At 42.2% G+C, this 16,354-nt stretch overlaps 1 protein-coding gene across 1 annotated transcript in view; it reads left to right on the top strand.

The window, feature by feature from the left end:
• The first annotated feature begins 10,050 nt into the window (after positions 1-10,050).
• The window catches only part of LOC147432342 (uncharacterized), a 90,759-nt gene continuing 84,455 nt past the window's right edge, over positions 10,051-16,354 (top strand). Inside the window, exons 1-3 of the mRNA XM_086492323.1 lie at positions 10,051-10,414; positions 10,752-10,810; positions 10,906-11,106. Coding sequence (XP_086348449.1) covers positions 10,343-10,414; positions 10,752-10,810; positions 10,906-11,106 — 332 coding nt within the window. The 5' untranslated portion in view covers positions 10,051-10,342. The remainder of the gene's footprint in view (positions 10,415-10,751; positions 10,811-10,905; positions 11,107-16,354) is intronic.

Here is a 16,354-nt window from a genome sequence, read left to right as displayed (position 1 = left end):
TGCAGTGGTGCTGATTTTTTGGTTTTGCAGTCATTCTCAGCAGATATGCCTTTGCCAGAGGATGCTGACATAGTGATGCATAGTCGGGTGGTTCCTGATGAGGATGCATATGGCACTGAGGTTGCTGACAGGGATAGGTTGGAACACCTAGTGCATGTTTCGTCAGCTTTCGAGTCTCTCATGTCTGACCTTTTGGTTTCAAGACTTGATCTTGCTTATGCGGTTGGTGTATTTGCAGTGGGGGTTGTCAGTTGTGCGATGACTAACACTGGCATTGTGCATTGTGGAGCCATGCAAGTTCACTCGATACCTGCATCATGAGTGCCATCATAGCTCTAGCCCTAGTGGTATGCATGTTGCATCTACACTAGAGCATGTTTGGAGTGAGCCAGTGGGCATAGGTTGAGAGTCATCTTCTCTCACCTCTTGTATATACTAGTTGTAGGCTAGTCTTCTCACCACTTATCGGCACACAGCCTTTAGTGGGATAATGTTAGGTAAAGGCGGTGTGCCTCACCATGCTTTGCCCGTGTTCGCCGGCCACTGTCCGACTGCCCACATTTATCTCCTTATTCTTTATACATACAAAGAATAAGGAGCTCTCACTCACATTCTCACATGGTACTCATACAGTGAGATTCGGGAGCTCCACCCCACATCCTGTGTCCTGCTCTCTGTCTCCCTCTCTCTCCTTCTCACTCTCCGCACGCGCACCGCATCCGCGCACTCACACTTAGTTGTCATCTACTACAATTGATGCTTCCCTAGTTTCCAACGGGGACAAGTATTCTTCTATTGCATGCTTTGTCCCAGGTCAATGGATTACTTCAAGCTCAAACTCATGCAACAATAGCACCCAACATACCAAAGGTCCATCAATTTTTGCTACCTAACCAAGTACAACAATGCAAAATGATGCACATGAAAGTCAAATGTCCTTCCTAGTTTGCCAAACCTCTTCACTAAGTATATCATTTCCAACTCTTCTCTTTTTGTAATTGAGTAATTCTTCTTCACAACAGATAGCCGTTGGCTAGCATAATACATTGGCCTAAACAAACTCCTTTCTGATTCGTATTTTACACTTTTGATCACCATGTTTGATGCATCTATAAACACATGGAATGCCTTTCCCCAATTCGGAGGTGTAATTATTGGGGCCTTTGATAGATGAATTTTTAAATTTTGGTAAGCTCGGTCACATTTCGGAGTCCATACAAACTTTGCTTTTTCAATATGAGCTAACTGATTTAAAGGAACAACCACATGTGCGAGAAACCGTATATGTCTACCATGCCACCTCACTTGCTCCAAAAATCTCAAACATTCTTTTGGTGACTGAGGTGGCACTAACAACATTATTATGAACACTTTGTCAAGATCCATAGCTATTCCATCCACAGATACCACATGCCCAAGTAGTTTACCACTTTTGAATACAAAAGCAAACTTGAGCGGGTTTAAGCTAAAATTCACTTCTTGAAATCGCTACAAACACATTCATAAATGTTCCAAATGCTTCTTCTTATTGCCAAGTACGGATAGGTCATCCAAGAACACTCTCATGAATTCTATAAGATAAGACCCAAAATTTTGAATCATTATCCTCTAAAATGATGCAGGATCATTTCAATCTGAATTACATTACTGTACACACAAACAATTCCCAAGTTGTGATGAAATCTTGATCCTCAAGTGCCATTCGAATTTGATTGTATCCACTGAATCCATATAGCAATTAATAAGGTTTATGACATGCTACCTCATCCAATCTAGAATCCAAATACAGAATTGGATATGAATCCACAATGGTTGCCTTGTTCATCTTTGTATAATCCACAAAAATCCACAGTTTCTTATTGTTCTTTGGTACAATCACAATCAAATACACCCATTATCAATGGGTGCAATGAAATTGACCCATAGTAGTCGATGTAGCTCTTTTTTAACTTTCTTAGCCACATGAAAATTCATACAATATTACTATTGGCTTGTTGGAATTGCATCTGATTTTAGCCTTATTTGATGATGATATAATTTTGGTCCAACCGCTTCATATATGAATAATCCAATGCAAACACATCCACAAATTCTAACGATTGAGCTAATATTTTGTCTGTATCTACACTTGCTAGACGTGATCTTGTTGTGAAATTTGTGAATGGCATATGTACAGTCCATGATCTCAGTTTTGGTGATGAAATTATTGCATTGGGAATTTTATGTTGTGGGTTGTATAAGCTCACTTTGAATGAGTGTGGGTAGAATTTTGCAAATGCAATTGTGGATTCAAAGGCTATCTTAGATGCAAAAATTTGGCATGTACGTTGTGGGCATCTGAATTTTGCCAGTTTGCTGCATTTGTAAAAATCTCATATGGTTGCTTCTTCGCCGCTTCTTGAAGCACTTGTTAAGCATGTTTGTGAAGGCTGTATTTTAAGAAAGATGCAGCGTTTGAAGTTTTCAGAGGATGGCTCAATTAGGGCTACATGCAAGTTGCAGCTTGTGCATAGTGATGTTTGTGGGCCCATGCAAACCCCGTCCTTCGGCAGTTACCTATACTTCATGACTTTCATTGATGATTACTCTAGGCATGCATGGGTATATCCGCTTAAATCGAAGTCCGAAGTGTTTACGTGCTTCAATAAATTTTTGGCTATGGCTAAAAATGTCTCGAAATATAGTATGGACACCCTCCGTTCCAATCGAGGGGGAAATATATGTCTCATGAATTTAATGCATTTCTGGCTAGTCGTGGGATAAAACACCAATGTATAGTGATGTATACACCTCAATAAAATGGTATTGTTGAGAGGAAAAACAGGTGACTTATGAAAATGGCACGATATATGCTCAAAAGTCAAGCTTTGCCACATTGTTTTTGGGTTGAGGCTATTATGTGTGCCGCTTATGTACTTAACATGTGTCCTCAAAAGCGTTGTAGTCTATGACTCTATATGAAGTATGGCATGATAGAAAGCCATCTATTGAGCACATGCGCATTTTTTTTTGTTTGGCTTATGCTTTGGTGCCACAAATGCAGCACAAAAAATTGAATGATAAGGCTGTCAAGTGCATTTTTGTTGGTTATAGTGTTGAAATCAAAGGTTACAAGTTGCATCATCCGCAAACAAAGCGTATATTGGTTTTATGGGATGTTGTGTTTGTGAAAGATTCTGTTGAGTCCTTGTTGTCATGTACTGGAGACAGTAATGTAAGCTCACATGACATTTATGACAGTTTATTGCCTCTTTTCAAGGGTGGAAATTTAAATGAGGCAAATGTACAACGTATGGGGGTTTCTGAAAATGTTGCAGATCAGCCTATTATTGATGCGGATGTACATGATGTACTTGATGAGGAAAGGGCTAAGAATGAGCAGGCTAGAGGTATGCCAAAATGGTTGGTGCATACTTTGTGTGACAGTAAATTGGATGCATCTTTGTCTAGTCATACTCGTTCAGATTCTTGCCATGAGTATTATGCATCAGATTGTTATGCTTTGGCCGTTTCTAGCTTATGTGATGTTAAAGAACCTCTATCTTTTGATGAAGCACAAAATCCAAAAAAAATGGATGGCTTCATGCAATCAGAATATGATGCACTTATAGAAAATGACACATGGACTTTATGTGATTTGCCTCCTGGAAAAAAAGGCCAATGGTACAAAGTGGGTTTAAAAGTTGAAACGCAAGCCGGATGGTGAGATTGATCGCTATAAGGCTCAACTTGTTGCAAAGGGTTATGCACATCAAAAAGGCATAGATTATGGAGAGACTTTTGCTCCCACTTGTTGTATGACTAGTGTGTGTTTTCTATGTGCATTGGAAACTCATTTTGGTTGGGATGTACATCAATGAGGCATTGTTACTACTTTCTTGAATGGTGAAATATTTGAGGAAGTTTATGTAACGTAGCCTTGCGGTTTGGTCATTGAAGGGCAGGAAGATAAAGTGTGCAGATGTAGGAAAGCTTTTTATGGGTTGAATCAATCTCCTCATGCTTGGTATGAGAAAGTTGACGCTCATTTGGTCAAACGAGGCTTTTGTAATAGTCCAATAGAAGCACATTGTATGTAAAACATGAGGGTGATGTACTTCTCATTGTTGTTCTATATGTGGATGATGATTTGCTGATCACTGATCCGAATGAGGCACATATTGTTGAATTTAAGGCTGATTTGAACGTTACTTTCAAGATGAAAGACTTTGGGCTCTTGCATCATTACTTGGGCATACAGTTTAAGCAGTGTAATGCTGGTATTGCCTTGTGTTAGACAAGTTACATAGAGACATTGCTATGTAAGTTTGGACTTGAGGATTGCAAACCTATTGCCACTCCCATGGAAACAAGTTTGAAATTGATTCTTCATGATGTTGGTGATCCTGCCGATGTCACTCTTTATCAATGCCTTATTTATGTATGCAACACGAGGCCACATATTCAGTTTGCAATCTCACATGTCAGCACATTTATGCATAGCCCATGGTCTAAGCATTGGCAAGCTCTCAAGCGGAGATCATTGCCAATAGATTTACAAACTTGAGTGGAACTTTACATCTTGGACTGTTTTATCCCAAGGGGGGATCATTGTCAACAGATTTACATGCTTTTTGGGACTAAGATTGGCCTGGTTGTTATGACATATGAATGTCCACAAGGGGTTTTTGTTTCATGCTCGACAGCTCATGCGTATCATGGTTGAGCAAGAAGCAACCTAGTGTGGCCACTTCTAGTTGTGAGGCTGGGAACAAGGCAGTGGCAGTCTTCACAGCTACGATTGAGTGTGTATGGCACAGATACATTATGGTTGATTTGGGTGTTGGACAGGACACTGCCAACACCATCTACATTGACAGTCCGAGCTCATTGTTAGTTGCGAGGAACCTAGTTTTTCATGCTCACACAAAGCACATTGAGGTGCATTACCACTATGTCAGGGAGAGGCTCTCAGCAGGAAAGATAATCTTGGCTTATGTGCCAACACAGGACAACCTTGCGGATCTTTTCACAAAGGCATTGTCTTGTGAGAAGTTTGAAGCTTTTCGCAAAGCTTTGGGCTTACTCCCCTTTGTGAATGGATCATGTCCTTAGGGCATGGCACTTCCCTATACTCTATGTGCCAGCTCTCGTTCACCGCATCAGTCCCATGGGAGATTTGTTACCATATGCACGCATGTGGTAGTGATGTGTGTGAACACACTTAGGACCACCGGGGCATTTTTTCCCTCACTAGGAGGTTTTTCCCCCCATGCATTGTATATATGCCCATCACTCTAGGGATAACTTATCTTTTTATTACACACTAAGTTGAGCTTCCTTTGTCTTTTTCAAGCCATGTGTTTTTTCCTTGCAACCCTATTTCCAACACGTTCAAATTTGCCATCTCCTCCATTTGCAACACCTCCCTTCAAAAAAATTCTTGTTCATTCCACTTGAATTGTTGCTTGGTTATATCCTCATGACTAACTTTCTTCCCGATTGTGTGACTAGATTAACCTCAAAGTTTGGGTGTCCCTATTTAAGTAATTCTACCAACTACACCATGAAGACATTGTATTTATTTCTAGCATTCTTTTTTCCCTTCTTTCTATTGTACTCCTTACTTCATCACACTTGGAATGCTAATGCCCTTTCTTTGTGCATAACACGCATATTTTCACTCTCTACCCAAATCTTTCTTTAGTACCCTGGTTGGGGCAATGACCTTGATCGAGCTGATTATATCCTTCATTATTAGTAGCTTTATCCATATTAACCAATTCTTACATGCCCTCCATTTTCCAATTCAGATTTTGGGCTCTTTGAGTTCGCCCATTGTAAAAACACTCCCCCGTATTATGTGAGTCCATCTAAGAAACATGACACCACTTTCTAGTCTAAGGAACATCCAGATGCCAAGTACCTTGGATTTCAACATTTTGTACACCATATTGTTTTTCAATATGCTTGCAAACTTTTCACTTTGTCCGTGCTTCTCTTTCTTTGTTTCAATGATTTGTTGGACTTTGGCCCTTCTGTCTCCAAACTTTTGGACTTCTATTTGGCCTTCTCGAACTCATGCAAAGAGCTGTCTTTATTGGAACTGCTTGAACTATTATCATTGTGATTCATTTTCTTTGATGCATTTATTTTAGAATTTCTCTCCTCTCTAGATAAAGAATCCCCATTTGCATCCAAAGATTCACTCGATTGAATAGCTTGGCAAATTACGTAATCCAATTGTATGGTATTCTTATCAATTGTTCCCTATGTCATTCATACACTCATATGCAAACCCCGTACATACAAATCATTGAGAATAGTGAGAGCAAGACGCATCGTTATTGTCAATCTTTGCAACAGTGTAAAAAAATATGTAGTGTGTTCCTTCTTTTGTTGAAGCCTCCTTATTTTCTCCATCACTTGAGGAACTATTTTTGTTGATGGGAACCAATTTGAGAATGCGATTTTCACAGAATCACAAACCGTAAAGACATTCCTAGCATACTCCACTAACCACTTGAAAGCCTTACCACCCAACGTAGGTTCAAATACTATTTCTTTTAAAAAAGGGTCCACCGCCCCATGTTGATTGGACTCATATGTTTTATCAAACTGACACACATGCACAAATGCACTTCGTTACTTGGTGAAAATGAGTTGGTGAAAATGAGTACATAAGGGGTGTTTAGATAGCACAAAGGAGGTAGCATCTAATTATCTCATGCATGAAAACTTGGAACAACCTATTATAAGGCCAAAATTGAATTTTTATATTTACAGGGATTTATTCATGCCTACATGACTCGTACATGTGATTTTTTGCTTTAAAAAGGATCCACATTGGATGGCCTATGACCAAAGCCTCTTTTGGCAATGCTACACATGCCACATGCCACTTAAGAGGCCTAGTAGGCTAGGCTCCATGGTGACTCTAGCATAAATCTCATGAAACTTATAACCCTCCCCTTGGGTTTTGGACTAGAGTGACTACTGAAGATACAACCCAATATCCACATAGGCTAGAAAACATTATCCACTAAGGATGATAGAACCTTCCCTTAAATTGGAGAAGGTACAAATCTTCAGATTTGGTCACCATCTTCATCTTTTTCCTTGCTATATAGTTGATATCAGCTTTGTCCTCATGATCTTTTGCTTTACTTAGATTGTTCACCTCATGAAAAAATGTCATGCAAGATGTGTGATGCGACGGTCTTACCATTGATGGATGGTAGTGTTTGGAACCCCTCACATACATACACATCATTTTAGCTTTTATCATGGCTTGGATGCACAAAAATATGAAGTGCATAATGCCTATGCAATGCTTTTGTACGTATATGCAACTGAAAAGTTTTGTGGCGGGTGTGAACCCCTCTTTGATAGCTTAGACATTATGGCTATGGGAAAGGGACCTTAAGCCGAGAGGCCTAATCTGTAAATAAGGCATTGGGGCTTTGGGCCTTGAGGCTCAAGCAATGAGTGTTGGTGGGAAAGTGGTTTGGCTAGGCAGACCCGAATGCAATTTTGTGCTTAGGTCAGATATGTCGGCCGAATGATGAAATAATTCATAGACGGTGGCAGTTGGAGGGTTTGAATAGTCAGAGGCAAAAGCATTTGCGCTCGGTAGACATCCGATCACGGACCTGACTGATAAATAAACGCACTTTGGTGCCTCCAATAGATCAAGGTTGGGTGGGTGACCGGTTGGCACATGGGTGTCCAAAAATGGATTGCCTTTGACTCTGTTGGATTTGCCTTATATAGGCAACCTTTCCACATTATTAGTAGATTAAAAAAAGAGATTGAGCATTAAATGCTCCCCCCCTACACACACACACACACACACACACTTAAGAAGGAGCCTTTGAGTTTTCTGGAGGAGTGAAATGCAGAGAAAAAATCCATTAAAATGCTTCAAATTTAATTGAGCAAGTAATTGCCCATATCTTGCACAAAAGAAGTGATTGAAGGTTCTCCTTAAAGCTTGTAGCGAGGGCAACTTGCACAGACACATTTCAAAACTTGATTTTGCAAGAATAAGAATCAATGTGTAGCTCCAAAATTGTCTCCTCAAGAGTGTCCAACTTAAATAATGGAGAAATAATGCAAGGCCTAATGATGATGAAAAAACCTTAAATGCAAAGAAGGCGATTAGTGTAAACCTAAAATGCTTAATGAAGAACCTACTATCTTCCTAATGAATGCTCATTAATCATGAGAGTAGTGGCATTGGGGCCTCCAAGAACACGCTCTCACATAATCAATTAAACAACCTATTATAAGAGCCAAACTAAAATTTGCATATTTAGGGGGTTTTATTTATGCCTACATGACTCCTACATATGATTTTATGCGCTATAAATGCTCCACATAGTGACTAAGGCCTCTTTTGGCAATGCTACACATGCCATATGCCACTTAGGATGCCCAGTAGACTAGGGGCATGCTCCATGGTGGCTATAGGATAGAGCCCACAAAACTTACACTCTCCTTCGCATGTCGTGGTCGTCAAAGCGTATCACGCTCAACACAATGTGGTACGGGAATGAATACGCTCTTCACAAATACTTATTGACACACCACAACATCAGACAAGTCAACAATGAACAAGAAGGTAAGTATTTTGAATGGGCCACAATGTTCATGAGACAAGTTTAGTGTAGGATCAGTAATCAGACTTTATGAATACTCTGGAACACGTAAGAATACCTCTTCACCTTCCATGAAAGTGACTTGCCTATGTTTTTCATCGCCGTCAAACATTTTGACAATCAATTTTCAACATATCCATATGGTCTTGGACAAAGCCCTTGACCTACTAAATTTCCTTTGTGGCTAACTCCACCATAACCAATGACCTAGGTCAAAAACTATACATACACATGAAGGGACTAAAATGAGTAGTAATATGCTTTGCACTATTATAAGAAAAATCCAGAATAGGGAGATATTCTTCCCAATTGTATTGCTTTTTGCTAACATATGCTTGTAGCATATCCTCTACCACCTAATGAACTTGTTTAATATGACCATCTGTCTCTAGATGATCCGCAGTACTGAGATTGCTACCTAGTACAGAGTTCGACTCGGGGTTGTTGTTAGTGTGGAGCATTCACAAGCTCTATATTTTGTAAATGGTAGATATCAAGAGATAGAGTAGTTGAGTACCTATTTGGCAAAGTCACTATGTAAATGGGTACATGTGCATCGTGTTGTATCGCAATTTGAGGTCTGATGAATACAAAAGTTATGGTTGTGTCGCTATCTCTTGTTTCAAGCGAGTTGGAGACAGAGCCTACAAACTTTTTTAACCTATGCACTCTCGTATTCATTTATTTTTTCATGTAAGTCGTTCACGTTAATGCTTGTATAGGGACGACGATGTAATTGATTGACAGGGTTTGGTCGATTTTATTGAACCTCTCACGTAGTCGCATGAACCCAAGTACGTTCTTGACTATCATGATTTATGCACTCGTCATCATGTGTACCACCAAGCAGTAGATAAAGTGGAAAGGTAAGTATAAAGAATGTGCCACTTGGAAAAACATTAGTGTTCTTAAGAAGAAATATCCCACTTTTGAACTCCTTGGTTGTTGATAGATGGTGGCCTGTTGCTTTACCTTGATAGCTCTGAGTAATGTGTTTTTGTTGGCATCCTCACTCTTAATGCTCTTGTCCTTGGCCTATAGCTTGAGGAGATTTTTCTCCTCCACTTTCCTTTCATGCAAGGTCTGCTAGATCTTCAGCCATTCCAAGTGTTCTCGGTCGGACTGGGTATTTTTGAGAATGTCTACAAATTTCAGGCACATTGTGGGAATTTTCGCAACTAGGGTAAAGGAACCAGTAAAAAACCGGGTCCTTGTGCTAGGACCCGTCAGCTCCCTCAAAGATGATCACTTAGCTCCAATTTTAGGACGCGATGAGGCGAATGGTGGACTGGTTACCGCAAGAGGTGCTGCGATTTCAGCCGTCCGATTCTATGTTCAAGCCTCGTTCACACGATGACGCTTCTTGCACCCCTCGTTGTCTCACACGATGACGCTTCTTGCACCCCTCGTTGTCTCTGTATTGAGGGTGGGATTTTTGTTTTGTCTCGTGCATCTTGCGTGCTTCACCTTTCGCGATGCAGCTTCTGTCCCTGATAGCCTTTGCGCTCAGCTCCTGAATGCACACTCCCACGCTGAAAATAGTGCATCAGAGTGGCGGCAATTCGCCTCCTCTCTTAGGTGGCTCTATAGCCTATTGGCGTTTTACCCTACATATAAACATTTATAAACCTTCCGAAGACTTTAAGCACACCGGGATGGTGAAGAGTGGAGCTTTTGGTGAGTGAGTGGGTGCGTAAGCGAAGATGGCAATGTCGCGCATGCTTGGCTCGTCTATGTTCTCATCCCCCTTCATACAAACCCACCTCCAACTCGAGGTAAAGCTCCTCTCGCAGAAACTGGTGGGTCGAGCTTTTTGGGCCAGAGAAGGCCCATTTCTTCTGTTCTGTCCCTTCCTTTCAAACATACAGCTTTATCTCTCCCCATGTTGGCACTTGGAATGGTCGTCACTTTATATCATTATTGCTGAATTCTCATTCGGGCGTGCACCTATGGCATGTGTGCATGTAAAGTTGGTGAAAAAAAGTGTTTGAGCTTAAATTTTTTTGTTTACACTGCTCACTTATTTGTGCAGCATTAAAGATAGTTCCAGAGGTCTTTTTTTAAATATTAAATTTGGATTTTGACACACAGTTTTTCTTCATGGTATTACAGTCTTTAACATTGACCCATCCTAATGTGGCGTTCAAATTATTCAAGCAGGGCGATTCTAGGTGGGTTCTAGGCCTGTCAAAAGTGGAGAAAGCAAGTGATGTCAATTCTGTTTTCTTTTTTATCAAAGGGTCCTTTTTCTTCCTGTGCCAAGCAGATTGATTACTGTGATTAAGAGAAGGCAATGCTTGGCAAGTGCACACGTGCGAAATGGAAGCAGTTTCTCTACAGAACAGAAACAAGTAATAGAAAAAGATGATGAAGATGAGACAGAGGAGGATGAAGGAAAAAATGAAGAAGCTAACGTGGAAGCTGAAATGTTTGGAGAGAGTAAGGGGAGCTATGAGGATATGACAGCGTATGTTGCATTTGCAGTCGAATTTTATTACAAAATGTTGATTGTCTGGCTATGCTCGCTGGTACTATCATAGACTGGACTTTTAAATAGGTGACTTTGCACTTCCAGTTGGCTTCTTGGAAAAATTTGTGGCCGTCTGCTTGTGCTGTCGGTAGTAGTGTTGGCTGAGCTATAGACACTGATTCATGCTTTCAAATTTTATGAAAGAGTCACTAGTCACTGAGCTAAGTTAATTGATGTAACGGCCAAAGTTGTGTTAGTCATTCAACAACAGTGAAGGTTGCCTCAAGAAAGTGCATGTTGTTAGAGTTTCCCCTCTTCTTTAGTGGTGGCTCCGGTCTCTACCGGTGGATCAGTATATAGCTCACACAGGACAGGGTAACTACATTGCTTTATGATAATTCTTCCCGTCAAGCTCCTCTTATGCCATCGCAAAGGAGGGCACATGAGAGGAGGAGGAGACGAGAGCCTCACTCAGAGGAGATTATGTATTACTCTACATAGGGAGAGGTCTTATCATGGAGGACTTCCAATGCTCCTACACAAAGCCGCTAGTGTGATGATATGATTATGAGTAGACCCAGCAGAGGTGGGGACAACTTGCACAATGGAGGACTCAAAGCTATAAAGAGGCCACCATGGGGATCACTAACTAGAGATGGGATCACATCACCGTGTCCTTATTTATAGCGAGATGACACGTGGCCTGATTCAGGGTGTTGACATGCTTCTCACATGGAGGATTACACGGACATGAGGCATGGTGGTGGATTACGTATGGGGTCATTAGAGGCATCACACCTAGCTACCTCATTCTCTATTCAACCACACCCCATTGACGTTGCTCATACATGTAAATGGTGCACCAATGACACCACACGTCATTTACCGACCCCCACACTACCATCTACTTCATACATGACATGGCTGACAAATATGCTAGTAGAGTACATGATGGACTCCTACTCATGGACCCATTGACACCTATGGACAACATCACTGTTGCGCCAGATAGCTGGCCTCATTTACCGACCCCACACATTAGCATCTACTTCATACATGATATCAACACCTCATTTACTGACCCCCCACACTACCATGACATGGCTGACATATACGCTAATAGAGTACATGATGGACTCCTTTCTCATGGACCCATTGACACCTATGGACAACATCACCGTTGCACCACATAGCTGGCCTCATTGCTATGTACAACTATGATGCAAATCTTCCACATTCAAGGGAGCCAGCTAGATTTGGACCGTGAACTGATGGTATGACGATGAGTGGAGAGCTCTACACTCATGCCTCTGCATATAGAGAGGTTTGGGGACTGTTACAGAGAGAGAGGCAAGGAGAGAGATGGGGAGACTCACCGGTGTGAAAGGTGGACATTTGGAGAGAGACAAAAGCTAGAGATGTACCACTTCTTGGGTTGAGATAGCTCCACCTCATGGAAGGGCTTCAGGGATCCACGGACTTCGATACCCATCACTGACCGCATACGTGGCACACCTATGCAAAGGGATTGTACCATATCATCCATGTTCCCCAACAGCCACCCATTCCACAAACATAGGAGCCTCGAACCATCGTTACAATTTTCTTTACCCACTCGATGGTGAAGGAATCCATACGTCCCCTTCGACATGGGTGAGCACTCGACCTCATGAACTTATAGAGGGAGCATCTTATCTGTGCTGCGGGGACACTTCCCCCTTCCATTGCACACCTATTCACTAGAGCACTAGCTGAGAGTTTACTTGCTGAGTAGACGATGCACACCATTGTGCCAATCCACAAGCGTGTGCCGATGCACAAAGTAGGGGATATGCTCAAACTGAGCACTACAGGATGATCATGGGTGCCCACATCTTTGCCGAACTATATGGGGCAAGAGCTTAGTTTAATGTGTGAGAAATATGCTAGGAGAGCTTTCTCTACCATTGACCATTTTGAGTTGTTTGATTGATTTGACCAGGGTTAGAAAGGGAAAGATGAACTTGTGCTTTGTGGATTTCCACAAGGCCTTTGATACAATGCCACGAAAGGCTTTTCCAACTCTTAAAGTCATTTGATATACCATTAGATATGACGTGGGCATTTATAAATTATATGAGCAAGTGTTTGGGAGAGTTCGATTCCTATTAGAGACCATTGCTACCACCATTGGTGTTAAGCAAGGATTCCCACTCTCTTCCACATTGTTTGGATTACACATAGATGAGGTAGCTGACATCATTGCGTGTGGTGGAGGCAACCGAGTCGATTTGACATCTACTCTAGTCCATATCATGATGTATGTTGATGGTATTATATTGGTTTTCGGTCGTATCCCTCTAGCTGCAAGAAACAGTACATGACCTCTGAATCAAGCTGCCTCAAAATCTGGTGGAGTCGTCGAGGAATTGTGTGGTCATAGGCGAAGAAGTCACAGTGGCGACAAATGTCGAAACTCGTCAGTCCTCGAGCGATTGCGGCAAAAGGTGACGTCTGCACCGAGACTGCAGGAATGCTTTTCTCTTGCCAGGTGGCTTGTGGCAAAAGCCCTGCCAAGAGACCTAGCAGACAATGAAGGTCTTGTCCCTTGAGCGGGCTGTGAGGTAGGAGCGGGAGAGGATGATGGAGCAAGGGGGCTAGTGGGTGGAATGGTAGGGGAGGGGGTGGTAATGGGGGGAATGGGGAGAGGTGGTATAATCGGCTTGTACATAGTAGAGGGCGGTACTGTTTCAATCACCTGTTAACTTTACACAGAGCACTGGGAAGAAAAGAGAACACGATTGCGTCGAAGGACTAGAATGTCACTACGCACACGATACTGACACCTTGTAGGCCCAAAGACTGGCGTCCCTTTTGGTATTTCTTTATTTAATAGACGATCCGCACACTTAGATCACTCACCGGTTCCTGTTTAGAATGCTCTTGCCTTGGCAAACGCGCATAAAACCCTAGAACTGTACATAGTCAACTGAGTAGCCCAACTAGTGGGGCATTACCATATGTGCAAAGGGGAGAGAGAGTTGCATGAGAGCAAATTATCGCGCTACATGAGACAAAGGAGAAGGCTAGCTTTCCATTACATAGTTACCCGGAACGGGAACGGGGAACGGGAACGGTAGGGTGCGGAACGGGACTGGAACGGGAGGGAGGAGAGGGGACGGAACGGGAACGGGAACGGGGCCAGAACGGTAGACCAAAGAAACTATATATATTATATGTATTATAAGCTCATATGTTAGTGAAAAACTATAAGCTAAGCTTTTGAATTCGACCATCCTAATTAGAGCCATATTTACACATGTTTTACGATGACGGAGCTTGAGACAAGGATGGAGTTTGACTCTTGAGAGAGAGAGAGAGAGAGAGAGAGAGAGAGAGAGAGAGAGAGAGAGAGAGAGAGAGGAATGGAGAGAGAGACACGAGAGGGAGGGATGGAGCTTGAGAAAGAGAGGTAGAAGCCACATTTGTTCTTTGAGGGTGTTGTGCTTTCCGCCAAAAAGGAACAGGAAGAAGCCAGAGCTCCATGTCCAAGCTTAAAGCTTTAGCAAGGAGAGTAGCTCAGTAGAGACGTTGAGAGCTTGGGGAGGAGGTGAGACGAGCCTCCAGAGTCCAAACAGCCCCAAATCAGGCCTCTAAATAGCCCCAAATCTGACCCCAAATAGCCCCCAAACATTCCCCCAAATGGCTAGTAAAAAAAGTTGACTTTTTGGTTTGACCGTTCCGGAGTCCCGTTCCGGGTGCCGTTCCGCCCCGTTCTGGGTCGCTGTTCAAGTTACACCCCGTTCCGGAACGGTGTTCCGTTCCTGACTCCGTTTCGAGAGCCAGACCCGTTCGGAACACCGTTTCGGAACATTTAGGGTCCGTTCCGCCGGTTCCCTGTTACTATGTTCCATTAAAGCTGTAAACCTGCACCCACTACTCACACACACACACTACAGGTCACAATGAAGCAAAAATCAGCCTCCACTTCAAAATGGGCATCCCCTCTTGTTGAGGTGTCCTGCAGGTGGCTCTCCTTTTGCCTAGTGTCCAGTTTGCCCCTTTGGTTAATTCCCTAGTTCCCACCTACTTATAAAGTTGTAAGTGACTTTCCTAGTGGCCCATATTTTATTTGGCGCAGTCAGGCTTCCATACTCATCAGAATTCACTGCTAACTGGCCCGACCTATCCCAGTCCGACCTAGACTCCCGATGTAAGAAACCCGTTCGGCCGCAGCCGTTTACAGTGGCCATGCAATGTCTATGTAGTACATATTTAGAGAAGGCAATATGAAAAATACACCACTTGGTGACAAACCCCACCCTTGAAATACTACAAGCGACTTCGCTTGCATGCCAATAATACATGCGAATATCTCCTGATTTCACATATATTCTATGATGGGAATCCAAGATATACATGCTTGCATAACTGTAGTGTTGGACGATTAAACAATCCCACCAACTTGGCTACCACACATATATCAAGCACAAAAGTCTTCTGGTGTACTCTGAAGCACAAACTTCTCTAGCCAAATTTTTTATGGAAAGCATAGATACAATTGCTTAACTACTCCTTTGAGCATCATGCACCACGCTCTTACCTTGCTCCAAAGGGTTACATCAAGTCACTGTGGGTTCCATCCCGAAGGCTTCAAGGCATAATTGCAATAGCTGAGGTGAATCAACCAATTCAGACTCTTCCATCCATTTGGCATCCGAAGATGGATAGTTCTTGAACTTCACCAAGTAGTGTCTTGCAACCTTTCCTCTAACCTTCCATTCTTTATGTGCCAATATCTGTTCAGGAACAAGAATCTCATCCTATTCTTCCACTTCGGGTTGTTCCTCATCAGGCATATTCTCTGGCACATCACCAACAAAGGGCCTTAGCAGGTTGACATGAAAAGCATTATGTATTTTCTAGCCTTCTGGTAGCTTCAACTTGTAAGTTAGATGGCTGATCTTTTCTGAAATCTGAAAAGGACCATAATATCGCATACTGAGCTTTGGAAACAAATGTTCCTTGCCTTTCCTTTTCTTTAACCTGGCCTTTTCAAAGCGCAAAAGTACCCAATCACCAAGTGAAATACAAGTTCACGACGGTGACGATCAACAACTTTCTTTTGCTTAGCCTGAGTCTTCTCAAGAGCAATCTTTATCTTCCTGTATGTTTCATCCATATCTTGCACATACTTGTCTGCCTCAAATATCTTGTCCTTAGTTTGCAAAATGGGTGGGACTTTCTTCCCTCCTTTCACTATCTC

The sequence above is a fragment of the Adiantum capillus-veneris genome, chromosome 20, assembly GCF_014529385.1.
Source record: "Adiantum capillus-veneris isolate H3 chromosome 20, ASM1452938v2, whole genome shotgun sequence".
Classification (NCBI taxonomy): domain Eukaryota; kingdom Viridiplantae; phylum Streptophyta; class Polypodiopsida; order Polypodiales; family Pteridaceae; genus Adiantum; species Adiantum capillus-veneris.
The sequence above is the reverse complement of the archived record's forward strand: the minus strand, read 5'-3'. Positions and strand labels throughout refer to the sequence as shown.